The sequence below is a fragment of the Poecilia latipinna genome, unplaced genomic scaffold (genome assembly GCF_001443285.1).
Source record: "Poecilia latipinna isolate Pla-1442-1.1 unplaced genomic scaffold, P_latipinna-1.0 Scaffold18, whole genome shotgun sequence".
Taxonomy (NCBI): domain Eukaryota; kingdom Metazoa; phylum Chordata; class Actinopteri; order Cyprinodontiformes; family Poeciliidae; genus Poecilia; species Poecilia latipinna.
Genome location: NW_015112634.1, coordinates 640,187 through 653,401, shown reverse-complemented (window position 1 = coordinate 653,401; position 13,215 = coordinate 640,187). Strand labels below are relative to the sequence as shown.

The 13,215-nt window shown below is 35.7% G+C and overlaps 1 protein-coding gene across 2 annotated transcripts in view; it reads right to left on the bottom strand.

Annotated features, from left to right (window-relative positions):
* Positions 1-20: 20 nt before the first annotated feature.
* pth1r (parathyroid hormone 1 receptor) overlaps positions 21-13,215 on the bottom strand; it is a 68,022-nt gene continuing 54,827 nt past the window's right edge. For both annotated transcript variants that reach the window (XM_015034644.1, XM_015034635.1), the window contains exons 5-13: positions 12,113-12,207; positions 9,066-9,252; positions 6,053-6,206; positions 5,170-5,230; positions 3,277-3,343; positions 3,025-3,119; positions 2,283-2,424; positions 1,885-1,926; positions 21-1,796 (exon numbers count right to left, since the gene is read on the bottom strand). In XM_015034644.1, the coding sequence (XP_014890130.1) occupies positions 1,434-1,796; positions 1,885-1,926; positions 2,283-2,424; positions 3,025-3,119; positions 3,277-3,343; positions 5,170-5,230; positions 6,053-6,206; positions 9,066-9,252; positions 12,113-12,207 (1,206 nt within the window). In that variant the 3' untranslated portion in view covers positions 21-1,433. The remainder of the gene's footprint in view (positions 1,797-1,884; positions 1,927-2,282; positions 2,425-3,024; positions 3,120-3,276; positions 3,344-5,169; positions 5,231-6,052; positions 6,207-9,065; positions 9,253-12,112; positions 12,208-13,215) is intronic.

The window sequence follows — 13,215 nt, the reverse complement described above, 5'->3', positions numbered from 1 at the left end:
GTAAACTGTGCTCTTATTGAGGTTGCCGGTGAATTTAATGTAAATTTCATGGAACTTATCAGATGGTTTTCTGAAACTCTTATGGAGGTTTTATAAAACTTTCATTGAATTTTCAAGAAACATATTTGTGACAAGCAACATTCTTCCATAATGCCAAAATATATACATATACTGCTACAGTTTGTGAAAATTCATTGAAGTCAGGAAAGTACTCATTATGAGTCAACTCACAATACAGTCAAGCTCCTAAAAATACTCAATAATTTCATTTAAAATGTTATTAAATTGTACATCAATTTATAACACGGCACAGTTGTTATAAGTAGTGGAAAGTAGGTGGTAACTACTATGAAAGTTACATATTGTTTATATTTACTTACAAGTAAATTCTAGGAGATTTAAAAGAAAAACACTATATGTAAGGTCCATGGAGGTTCTTGGCAGGTCCCCAGAAAGCACCCAAGATTAGTCAACCTTGTATTAAAGCTTGATTCCAGAAACTACCCGGCAGGAAAATGCCTGAAAATGTCAGTTCAAGGAAAGTACCAAGGGATTTTAATGAAAGTTCCTAGATAGTACTGGGTCCATGATCAAGTGTGACCATAGTTGTTGAACAGAAAATTAGGGAATTTGTAGATTTAACTTCAATCCTTCATATTTCTTCTAATTAGTCTGAAATTTATATTGATGAAAAAACCTGAAGCTGTAAAAAAAACAAAAAAAAAAACAAAAAAAAAACAAAAACAAAAAGACAGAAAACAAAACTAACAAAACTTCATGAGAATTGAAGATTCTGGAGATACAGAATTTGCTGAAACACCACATGAAAAGTATGAAAAAAAGTGTGTGACAACAAAGGACTCCAATTACCTGAGTAGCTTCCCTTTTACACTGACACAGATGTGAGTCAATGGACAACAAATGTGACCATGCCACAAAGTAGAACTGATGCTTTACAAATTGTAGCATTTATGACTTTTCCTATTCATATTAAATCTTGCTGAGAAAAGTTTCCCACCTTTAATGTACAGTAAATGAGTAAGGCTGATGTCTTGTCAACCTTATGCTTAATTTATACACATTTTCCTTGTAAGCGAACAGAAAACTACATAAACAGTCATGGCAGTGAAGTCGAAGTCAGAAACTTCACCCTGATTTAGGCTTTCACACATTCTCTTTGGCAGATGGCGGATGGAAGGACAAAAACTATCTGCCTTGACGAACTTGCCGTCTTCGTCTCTCAGCCACGCTTGAAAAATCAAGACACTGTTTTGTTCCCTTGAGCCTCCTCAGTTTGCAGTGTGCTGGCTCAGTTTACAGGAGGAAAAGAGCCAATATTTTTGGTTCATGCAGTTTCCTCCTTCACATCATCCACAAAGTGTTCACAATTTGTCTTTCCTCTTCTCATCGCGATATATGCTGTCCTCTAGAGGTCACATGACCGTCTCCCTCTCCTCCTCTACAACAGGAGTGGGTTTCTCTTCCACAATAGGCCGTGTTTGTGCGGACTGCTCCTCTTCAGGTATGTGAAGTTCCTGTCCTGAGGAAGGCACAGAGTTCTCTGAGACTGAGCCGTTCTTGACATACCCAGGAAGGTTCCTGTGGCCGTTTACAGGCACTGGCCCTAGCCTTGTGGTGAGATGGACGGCCAGGGGTCCTCTGGCAGTGACATTGGTTACGCTGGTGTGTGATACCATTGGTCCATAGCTGTAAGTATTACTCCCGCTTCTAGCTTTTCTCTTGAAGTCAAGGGCCAAAGTTCTTCTGCTCCATGACTTTTTGATCTCTGCTTGCACCTTAAAGGATAATTTATTTATTTATATAAGTTATACAGTCATTGACACTGAAAAGAATGTTTCAAAGCACAATTCTTGGAGTTCTTACCTCCCCATTGCAAAAACAGTATATGATTGCAACTAAGAAACCCTAAAAGAGGAAAAAAAAATAAAAATGGTTTTAGGGACACTATTCAAAATCAAGCAATGAGCACACGCTTAATATGGCATTTAAGCTGTGTAATTTGACATTTTCTTTGATATTCACAGTCATCAGTTATCCCTTCCATTTTCTTTATCTTAATGAGGATCTTCTAAGAAATCAGTAACCAAACAATGAATAACAGTTTGACAATTTGTAGCTGTTGAATGGTGATAACATAAACCTTGCGGACAAATCCCAGTCAGGTCAAATTGATTTCTTTAGCATGAAAAGACAAATAAAGGCTCCCTGAGTGATGAAATGGCATTTCCAGAATTTCTACACCAATGACTTTTTTTTTTTACCTGGAAGGAGTTGAAAAGCATCTCGTAATGCATCTGTATCAACCATGGTATTCCAGAGACTTCTGTGTATGGCATGGCATGGAATATAATGTAGTGGACGCCGAACAGTGGCATCAGCACCAGCGTAGACTTCAAGAGCTTTCTGCAACAGAACATTTCACATTCTGAAGATTATTTTAAAAATAAAAGCAACAACATTAAAAATTTCACAAACAAGTGAAGGCTAAAAAAAAAAAAAAACAACACAACAAAACAATGCAAACTTTGTAATTATAGCTACCGACACACTTTTGTTTACCCCACTACATTTGTTGTCATATCTGAGCACGAAACATAAGTGGGTTGAAACGTGAAGATGACCAGATCATCTTGTGGAAAGAGATGAAATAGGTCTATAAAATGACCAAAATATTGGCCAGATATTCCAACTATTTGAAGCAAAAATGTTTTACTGTCACCATAAGTTCACCGTGGGCCTCCTCCTCTTTGCATTTTTAAAGTAATCCTGATATGTAATCCTGTAATCCTGATGTGATATTTGCAATTGCCAACATATTCTAAAAGGAAAATAGCATTAAAATTGCATTTGATTTTATTTTAGGTGTAATAAAGTACATAATGCATGAAATCCCATCTACTCCCACTGAAGAAGGCTTGATGTTGGCAAAAAAGTCATGATAAACCAGTCGAGAAGGGCAGCTTCAGGAATTCTGAATCAAATGTTTCTAAGACTTGTCCATACCTGTACTGTTGTCTGGTGTCACATCTCCCAGCATTGGTTTCTAGTAGTTTAGTTGCCAAGACTCTGATGATGTTCAAAAATAAAATAAAATTAATCTGAAGAGACAGTAGAAACATAATGTTAGGATTAGGTATAATTGGAAACATAATAAGCTCTTTCTTATTCAACAGTTGTTAGGCCACAGATGCAGTCAAGTGGTGTAATTCTCCTCACACCATGGGGATGAAGCACAAACTGGAAGCATGTACTTACCACCACCGCCACCAAAATAGGCACTTGATATATCCATTTCAAATTGCCTGCACTTAAGTCCCAACACCTGCAGAAATAAACAACAAGATGAGTAGGTAAGGGTTCAGGAATAAGCTAAAAAAGGGTTAAGTGGGTAAGAAGACTCAGAATCTCTCTGCTCCACTTTAGTGTCATAAATGGTATCCGACATCGTTTCACAACATAATAGGAATGAGATAGAGATTCGATAGGACATTGTTTTTGTTCTCCATCTTCTCTAGATTTATAACGCCTCTAGACACAAGTGTTATATGAAAACTAATTATATTTTTCAAAGCACTCATATTAGAGTTCTGACTTTAATCCCCCTTGAACTGATTTATTCCTCCTGAGATTCAGGTACATCTCTCTAACATGTTCTGTGTCATTCAAAGGGCTAAGGAAATTGCTAGTTTGCCCATACTGGGAATTAAAATCTCTGAAAATTTCATTTATTGATTCTGAATCCGCTCCTTTCAGCTCGATACTGGTGCGTCTAGATCTAGGCACAATGCTGTCTCTGTGCTGTTTTACAGCTTCAGAGCAATGGTTAAGTTATAAATGCCATGCTGGGGTGATTTTTTTTTTTTCCTGCCCAGAAGTACCTGGAATGTAAAACAGAAATGGTTTTTCAGACTCCAACCCACTTAGAAAAAAAATATGTGGTCTAGTTCCACTCAACAGGTGCTGAACACAGTGTCAGTGGGTCCTAACGCAGCTCAAAGCAGACACTGAAGGTGGTAGTAATTATCGGAGGGGTTTGATGTGTTTCCTTACCATTGTCATTTTTTGCCTGATGAGTTGAACTTTTTAAGAGTGAATCACAGCTTCTCTCCATTTATTTAATGTCAGCTTCGAAGCTTGACCTTAAATTTCACTTTTCATAGTCAGGTAGGGCCAGTAGGGGTTGAGACCAAAATAAGTGAATTTTAGTCAATGACTAATTCTTTTTTCTTTTCCTTTTATTGTTTTGGAAATATAAAAGAAAAATGTTATAACCTTCTCTCAGACAGTTGAACAGTGGGTAGTAATACATTACTTTCTTGTCCACAATGTCAGCTGGAGTCGCTTTCAAAAGGCTTTTAATAATAGATATTAAATGATGGAAAATGACAGACATTCAAACAGTAACCTTTATTTAAAGTCTTAATGTACCTTGACACCAGTGAAGAGTATCAACAAAACAATCTTTGTTCTCCAGAACAGTTTGTAATTTAGAGATGCATTAATCAGTTTCATTTACTCATTTATTTTTTTTTTCCAATAATTTTTTGGATGTCAATCGTCTCAAACCTTTTTAAGATACTATCTAAACAAGGCAATATGAACAAAAACATAAATGTTTTCCTGCACCAACTAATCAGTGGGTTTGAGAATCATTCATTCATTTAACAAAAAGTGGGGGGTTGGAGCATGAAACTCTTTTAGCAAATGGATATGGTATTCAACCAAAGATTTCTTAATTAACGTCCCAAGCTTTTGGACCTTGGCATACAAAAGGAATAGCTAGGAATACCAACGACATCACTTTTCAGTAAATATTGCAAATGCTCATGATAATGGGTAAATCAATGTAAAAGGTACGTGCGATGCACAATTAATGTAAATCATAAGCAATTTTCTAATTATATGTTGTACTGTATCTTTAGTGAAAAGTGAATAATTTTTTTACCTATTAAGATTTACCCTATTAAATAAGGTTCAAGATAAACATTGGCCTCCAAAGTGCTGACCAGTCTATAGAACACGTAGAAACTTCAAAATACTTAAACTATAAACACAGGCTTGGTTCAACATCATTAATCATGGACATCAGCCTTACCGTATGAAAATTTGACAAGAATAATAGCGATATTAATTATGCAGATCACTTACTCTGTGTCAGCAAGCGTGGCTCTCACTGTGGCCCAGATGGCCACAATCACAGCTGGTACTCCTAGGAAATTAATTACAAACAATTCAAATTTGCTTTCATGTAAGCCTATTCTGAAAAGTGTCCAAACTGCTATGTTTGACAATCCTGTATGAGTGGAAATTGGATAGGACAGCATCCACATTGTATGCGCTGTGCTTTTGTGATCTATACGCACAGTGTGTACAATGCAGGGACTGTAAAACCCACGTTCAGACAGAGCTATTACTCACTGCTTTTACTTTTCTTCATAAATCAATATCATCAATCGGTGCAACAATGCTTCCTACAGCTTTTAACTTTTTTTTTCATAAATGTGAAAAAAAAACTAAAAAACAAAAACAAACTCAGACATTTTGTACCTAATAAAGTTTTTTTTGATCAAAAGTCTACTGTCTAGAACTAGTAACAATGTTCATGCAGTATCTTGAAAAAACTTTTACTTTTTTTTTTTTCATGTTACAACAGTCTTCAAGGCATAGGCACCAATTATGTGGACACTTACTCTTCTCATTGATTTACATGGATTCCAAAATTTTTATCATGTAAAAATCTAAGCAGTCTGGCAAACATTTCTATCCAGTCCGCTTTACTCTTTTACATCAAAATAAAATCTTTTGCAATCAGTGGCCTTCCTGCATGAGATTTTTTTTTCTCCCAGCTGTTCTGCAAGAACAATCTAGAAAGTATATGAATACAAATGCATACCATGCTTTTTATTTCTTAGATTTGTTTATTTGTAAAATATCTTGAAAGTCATTTCTTTTTTCCTTTTTCACTTCACAATTATTCACTACTTAGTGTTGGTCAGTCCCATAAGTGCAATATAAAATAATCAGAACTCACCCCATCCAATCAGTGTAAATCCCCAAAGATACTTTTTGTCTGAGAAAAAAGTCATAAAAATGAGACTGTGCAGGTAAAGACCCTCCACAAGAATCCAGTAGTAATTGGTCGCCAGAAAGTACATGAACAAGGTCACCACCACCTTGCAGGTAATCTATATAAAAAAAAAGCAGACACAGCAGAGCAAATTAATCAACACTCATAATAAAAAAAACACCCATGTGAATTGTTTTCATGTCTTTGGTTTGCTATTATGTTTATCAATTGTAATCTTCTCTAAGTCTGCTACGAACTAAGTTAAACTCAAGAGTCTAACACTCACATATCACTTGAAATGCAATAACAGTGTTAATTATGCAACTACAAGTAACCGTCATGATTCTTGAGTGTTGCATCTTAGCAACATGAAACATGAATCAGTCGAAATGAATTAAATTAAAACACAACCATAACCAACTTAAAATGCACTGAATAATTATCAGAATTAATTTTTGGCCTAATGCATAATGCTTATGAACAGTCAAGATTTCTCAGAATTTCTGTCAGATTTCCTCACGGTTAAAGACAAACATGGCACACTGTAGCATTATTTCTAATTAAGAAACTCCATGAGATGTTGAGGAGACTACAAAATTAAAAATGTTCTTATTGCCAGAATTGTTTTGTTTTCCTCATTTAAACTCCTAGAATGTCTTTTCTCTTTGCTTCCTTTTTTCTTTACATGCTTTATTTATCATTGTTTCCCTAACCTCGTGCATTATTAACATCTTGTCTGAATATAAATATTTATCGGTGCGTACTTTCAATTAGCGCTCATCAGTCATGTTATTTGATCCAGACTACAATTATTTTTGCACTAATTAACCAAACAAATGGGGTGTTCTTCCAACATACTCAACTTGTTTAAGTATTTTTAATTAATGTCTTCGTACCCTGCTTAGACTTTGGTAATACAAATAAAATCAAAGCAGCCTTATTAAGTCTATAAGGTGTATTTGATTTTAAAATGCATGTTTATTTTTTACCCTACTCTGGCTTCTTCTCACAGTAAAAAAGTAAATACTACTGTTAGGTTCATTGGTCTCACTAAAATTTTTCTTAGGTGTGAATGTGTGTCTATATGGTTGTTTGTCCTGATGTCTCTGTGTTGCCCGGCGACAGACTGGCAGCCTGTCTAGGATGCACCCCGCTTCTCGCCCTTTGACTACTGGAGACAGGCTCCAGCCCCCCTGGTGACCCGGAAAGGATAAACATTTTAGAATATGGATGGATGTTTTCTACCCAGCCTGCTCTAACCCTAAATTATTCATTGTAGTGATCAGTCATTACGCTCATTATTTCATTAGGATATTGTTCACTCATCCCAAACATGATCTGACTGCTTTTTTCAATTGTAGTTCTTGCTCTCAAAATTGTATAATAACGGATTATTTTCTGTGTTCAGATCTTTGTCATGGAAATAATTTGTGTTGTGGATGAGTCATACTGCAAAAAATTAAAAATGAACTAGCAAACCCTTCATTTAAAAGCAACTTTAAACAATGTGTTTTTACTTTTAATAATTTTAATGTTTTAAAATCTCTCTCTTGATACAGCCACCCCAGTTTCTTCAAAGCTCCATCACGAAATGCATACATTTTAAAGGAATGTTGTTTTGACACAGCCTTTTGCCTCTCTTTCTCCAATCCAGAGCCTCAGTTAATTATAAAAGACAAAGCTTTTTCTACGTCAACTTTATTGGCCAATTTCTATTATTTTGCTTTTACATGAAATACATGAAAGATTTAAGCAAATTATCACAGAGAAACTTATAGTTAGAGATGTGCATGTCTGCAGGTTTTACTTGTAACTAAAAAAGGAAAAACAGCAAATAATGTATCTAACAAATGATATAGGAAAGCTGATATTTTGGTTTTAATGCTTTTACATAGATGCCTTGTAGCAAGAATAAGGGATCCTACATAATTAAAAAAAAAATGAATGAACATTAATCTAGAAATAAATATATTGCTGAAAAGATAAATATCTTTCTCAGTCTAAAGTAAAAATCCACAAATACTTTGAACACTTCTGATAATAAATTAAACTTGTTTTATGTCAACACAGACGCATTGCGGTGTACTGACATCATGTGGACACGTCACAGATGACAAGACTGATTTAGCCATTGATTGATTTGACTCAAAGTGAGGTCAAACCTCCACATGGCTGCAGCTGTTGCTCCTGCGCTGGTGTGTCGTCATTAATAGCTGTGAATTCAATGTCATCTTTCCCTGCTACCATCGTGTCATTGGTACCTTTTTTTTTTTTTTTTTAGCACATCCCTTTGTGATTTATCATTGATATGCTTTTTAAAGGATATAGTTTATAATATAGTTCATAATATAGTTTTTTTTTACATATATTACAAAATTTGTTTATCTTTTAGTTTTTGTGATTTAGAAACATATGATATGGAAAAGACCAGTTTCTGTGTTAATTTGGATATTTACTTTTTTTCCATTAACTTGAATGACGGTTTCAATTAATTAATTCAGCAAGCCAAAATACATGCATTAAAAAAAAAAAAAACAACTTTAAAAGCTTCTGTAAGTTTGTTTTTGGTTGATTTAGTTAAACACAGGAAAAGTTGTGACCTGTAAGAATATATATTACACAAATGTTTGTATTTTAAAGCAACTGTGAAAGGTAAACAGTCATTTCCCATTTTCTAGCTCTACTCTGAAAGGGGAAGCCAAGTGCTGGCTTAGTGAAAACCTGGCAGGGTGAAAGGCAGGGCAGTTCATTTCCTCCAATGCAGGAAAAGTTGGTGAGTTTCAGCACATGCATCACTTCCACCTTGGAAGCAAAATGCTATACTGTAGTGAACATTGATACTCAAATAAGCTGTGTGCGCAAATAGATCTAACAGTTGATTGTGTATGAAATGGCATGCCTTTGACCACACATGAAAAAGGTTTGTATGTTCCTGCATTTACTAAAGGCCGAGCGAGGAGACATGGGATTAACTTACAAACTGTGTTTTGCTGGCAGGTGGGGCTTCAGTAATGGACCTGAAGTCCTCCACTGTGACTCTCTCCATGTTCTCCAAAGCAGATCCAGGGTAGAGAACTATATCTTTCACAAATATGCTTACAGCTCGTAGCATGTAGGACACAAACAAGTGCATGTGGATGTAGTTTCTGGTGCAGTGCAGCCGTCTGGGAAGAAAAAAAAAAAAAAAAAAAAAAAAAACATCAGCACAGTCATTCACTAAAACAATGTTTTCAAACAGTTTGAAAAGTTTTATAAAAGTGTGCAATAGTGTCTGAACGGCCAAAACCACATTGCATATGAACTATGCTGATTCTAATTAGAGTCAGCTGAATTCTAAGCTGACTATAACACATTCTTCAGTTTTAGGAAAAACACGGTTATCAGATCGCCATGCTCAAATTAAAGTGTAAAACAAACTGCAAGCATGTGTGCAGCAGTTGGAGAAGTATGCAAATTTTATCAGTCCCAAACACTTCCAGAACATCCTAAGCATTCCCTGCAGCTTGACCTTTGGCGTCACGATCCGCTGGGCTCAATTTGACTTAAAGGTTAAGTTATTACAGTAAAAAAAATGGCAAAGGAAATATTTGCTGACTATTTATTGGTGCCAAAAATTTTAAGACTTCACATCTACCAGAGACAGAAATGAAACTGCTGTATCCACCATCAGCTCCGTCCACAATTTCTTTCACTAAATCTCATTAATGAACTGACAAGGTGCCCTCAGAGAACTATTGATTCAGGAAAAACCAATCTAGCACACATCCCAGGTGGAAAAAAAAAAAAAAAAGTCCTGAAAGCAAGTGCTAATGTAAAATATCCCTTTGCTCCCTCTGGAAAACGTTTATGAGCTCTCCTTTCTAAAAGCTGATGTGTTGAAGGGGGGACATGGCTGTTACACTTCGCAGTCTGGTGCCAGAATGTCAGATGGGCCCCTGGGATAACTTATTAAACTCATTTGGCACGTATATTTCCTGGTGCCAGTTGGAAGCATTCCTAAAACCTTTCTGACTGACTGTGTGTACTGTAAGTTACGTTAGTTGGAACATTAGTAAACAGGGCCTTTACATCGATTCTTGATACTCCCCGTGCCCCACAAAATAAGCAAATACTGACCAATCTGCTCAGCGTGAAACAAAATGGTCTAAATTCAACCTTGTTACAGATTTTTTTTTGCTCCATTTCAGAAGTAAGATTTTAGGCAAAATGAGTAAAAAAAAAAAAAAAAAAACTATACAGCCTAGCAAAAGTATTCACACCCCTTAAACTTTTTCGCTACAGGCTTTTTTATCGGGAAACCAAATTTTAACTGGAAGATTTTTTTTTTTTTTTTAATTGGTTGGTTTGCAAAAACAACAACAAAAAAATCTCTAATAGGCCACTTTACTATGATACTCCTAAATTAAGTACAGTGTAACCAATTGCCAGTTAGGTGGAGGTTCACTTTCTAACAGGACAACAACTCAAAACCTTCTGCCAGAGATACAATGGAATGGTTTAGATGGGGGCTGACCAAGTCCAGTCTTTGAGAGCTACTATACTACTCCTACTAGTAGGAGTAGCTACTTAAATGAATTCCTTGTGTTTAACACCTGAATCTAATCAAGGGCTCATTACCAGGCCTCTGCAGAGCTGGATGAGATGTCAAGGAGGTAATTCTGAGATGCAAGTCGGGTGTGTTGGAGCAGGGATGAATCTCACAGTTGGAGGATAGCTCTCGAGGATTGGACTTGGGCAGCCCTCGTTAACTGTGGTGTGAAGAAGTGTTTGCCCTCTTCCTGATTTCCTTTTTTTTTTCATGCATTTGTCTAAAGTGTTTCAGAACATCAAAGCACTTTAAATATTAGTTAAAGGCACCACAAGTAAACACAAAATGCACAACTTAAAGGAAGGTGTTTATTATTAAGGGATAAAAAAATCCAAACCTACATGCCACGCCCTTCCACCACCACCGCAAATCCTATTAAGATGCTGTGTCATGACCTCAAAAGCCCTCCTATGTCACTGAATTACAACAATTCTGCAAAGATGAGAGGGTCAGAAGTCTCCCACAGCACAGTAAAAGATTCATTGCAAGTTATCAAAAATGCTTGATTGCAGTCTTTGCTGATGAGGGTGGCCCAACCAGTTATTAGGTTTAGGGGGCAATTACTCTTTCACATAAGAGTAATTGTGTGAAATTTCAGAACAAGAAAGTAGGTTCAGAACAAGAATAGGTAACAAATTTCAAACTTAAGATGCAATTATGTCTGTCATTACATTGAAAGATGACTGTGAAAAGTATTGATTCAGGTGGACTTTGAAACTGCATGGAATCATCTTGGGATTTTTATTTGTAAAAGGAAACACCTGAAATGGATACATTTTGTGCAATTCTAAGTTATATTATCACAGAAAATTAACATAAAACATGACATTTTATACCACGGAATGGGACAAAATGTAATAAAATTTGAGGGCTGTGAGTACTCTTGCACCGCACTATCGGCACCAGTTTGAAAGTTTTTTTTATTCCAAAAGCAAACTTTTAGAAGCAACATTTTATTCTCAATTGTTTCTATGCAATGATGACTTTTTTCTGAGCACACATACAAAGTCTAAACATCAGAGCCCAGCACATAAAACAGGCTGTAAATGTCAGGCAATGAGGTCTGCATTAATGCAAGCCAGGAGGCAGTCAGTGCTTCAGAGGTAGTCAGATCACATTCTGCTTAAAGTCAAAGTGAAAATCAAACCCAGTGTTTAAAACAGTTTGCATATGTGACGCTGTCATTATGATGCAACATATGCAGTATTACGTTAATTCCTATAAATGGAAAATAGTGTTTTTTTTATGATAATGCTCGGTTTAACAATCATCTTGACATTTATGTGCTCCTTGCATGACTAAAAGAATCCACTCACTATTATTAAACATCAAGACTCCCTGATGATCCAGCCTTAGCTCCTCACCTGGTGTCAAAATCTGTCCCTTGGGAGCATCTGAGGTTAGAAGGATAAAATAAGGCGACTGAGTAGACTCACCGAAAATATCCCAGGATGACAACAGCCACCATAATTGAGCCCAAAGAGATGGAGTATCCAACGGTATAGATGATGTACAAACGGTGGAAAACCTCCTGTGAAAGACAAATATGCAAAAGTTTCAGCATAGCACCAAATGGGTAAAGCACACTATTTGAGAGGTATGTTTGTTACTTTTAAAATGTTGATTTGTTGCAGGTTGTGACCCCAATCCCTCATTTTCTATTAGGAAGATAAAAAGTATTTTCTATTCAGAAATAATAGGACAACCCATTCTGTGAGGTAAATATAAGAAGTTGACACATCATTGATAACTGAAGTAAATATGCAAGTAATGAAATAGTGCAAGTCATAATGAACAAAAGTACAACTGAGTTCATTTTAGGATCTCTAAATCTAAATAGCATTTGCATATTCCCAACATTAATTAGGGGAATTAAATATTTTTTTTATTGTTATGAAACAGCTTTTTTTTGCCATTTTATAATTGTGTAAAAACTCTCTGTCATTTAGTAAATGTATAATGATAAGGAACTCAAATGTTTTATGCTGTACCGCAAATCCTGATATAATTTTTAAGTAGCAGTAAAAGAAACCCAGATTTTCTTTTTTTTAGAATGTTGTGGTTTTTTTGTTTCTTTTAACAGTTGGATCACCATAAGACTCTGACTGCCACAGATTATTTTTGATCTGTAGAGAATCAATGAAGCATAAACATCACATCTTTCTTTAACACGCCAGAGACCAAAACAAATGTGTGCTACAGCTCCAGAATCAACACACTGTATGACTTGGCAGATTTATTTGTAAAGCACCTTTTATACACAGGGTAGATCAAAGTGCTTTACAGAAATAAATAAAGGAGNATAGATAAATACAACAAATNCATAAAAAGCACGAACGAAGCATTGCATAAAAAACATGAAATATAATCACATAAAGAGAAAAAAATCCTCACACTTTTATGAAATAACATTATTCAACTTGTAAACGTAGCCCCTGGTTAAATGCTCTTAAGGCCCTTTAATATTTACAAAATATTTACAAGGTTGGTTGTATGCAGTGGTGGGAAGTAACGAAGTACAAGTACTTCGTTACTGTAC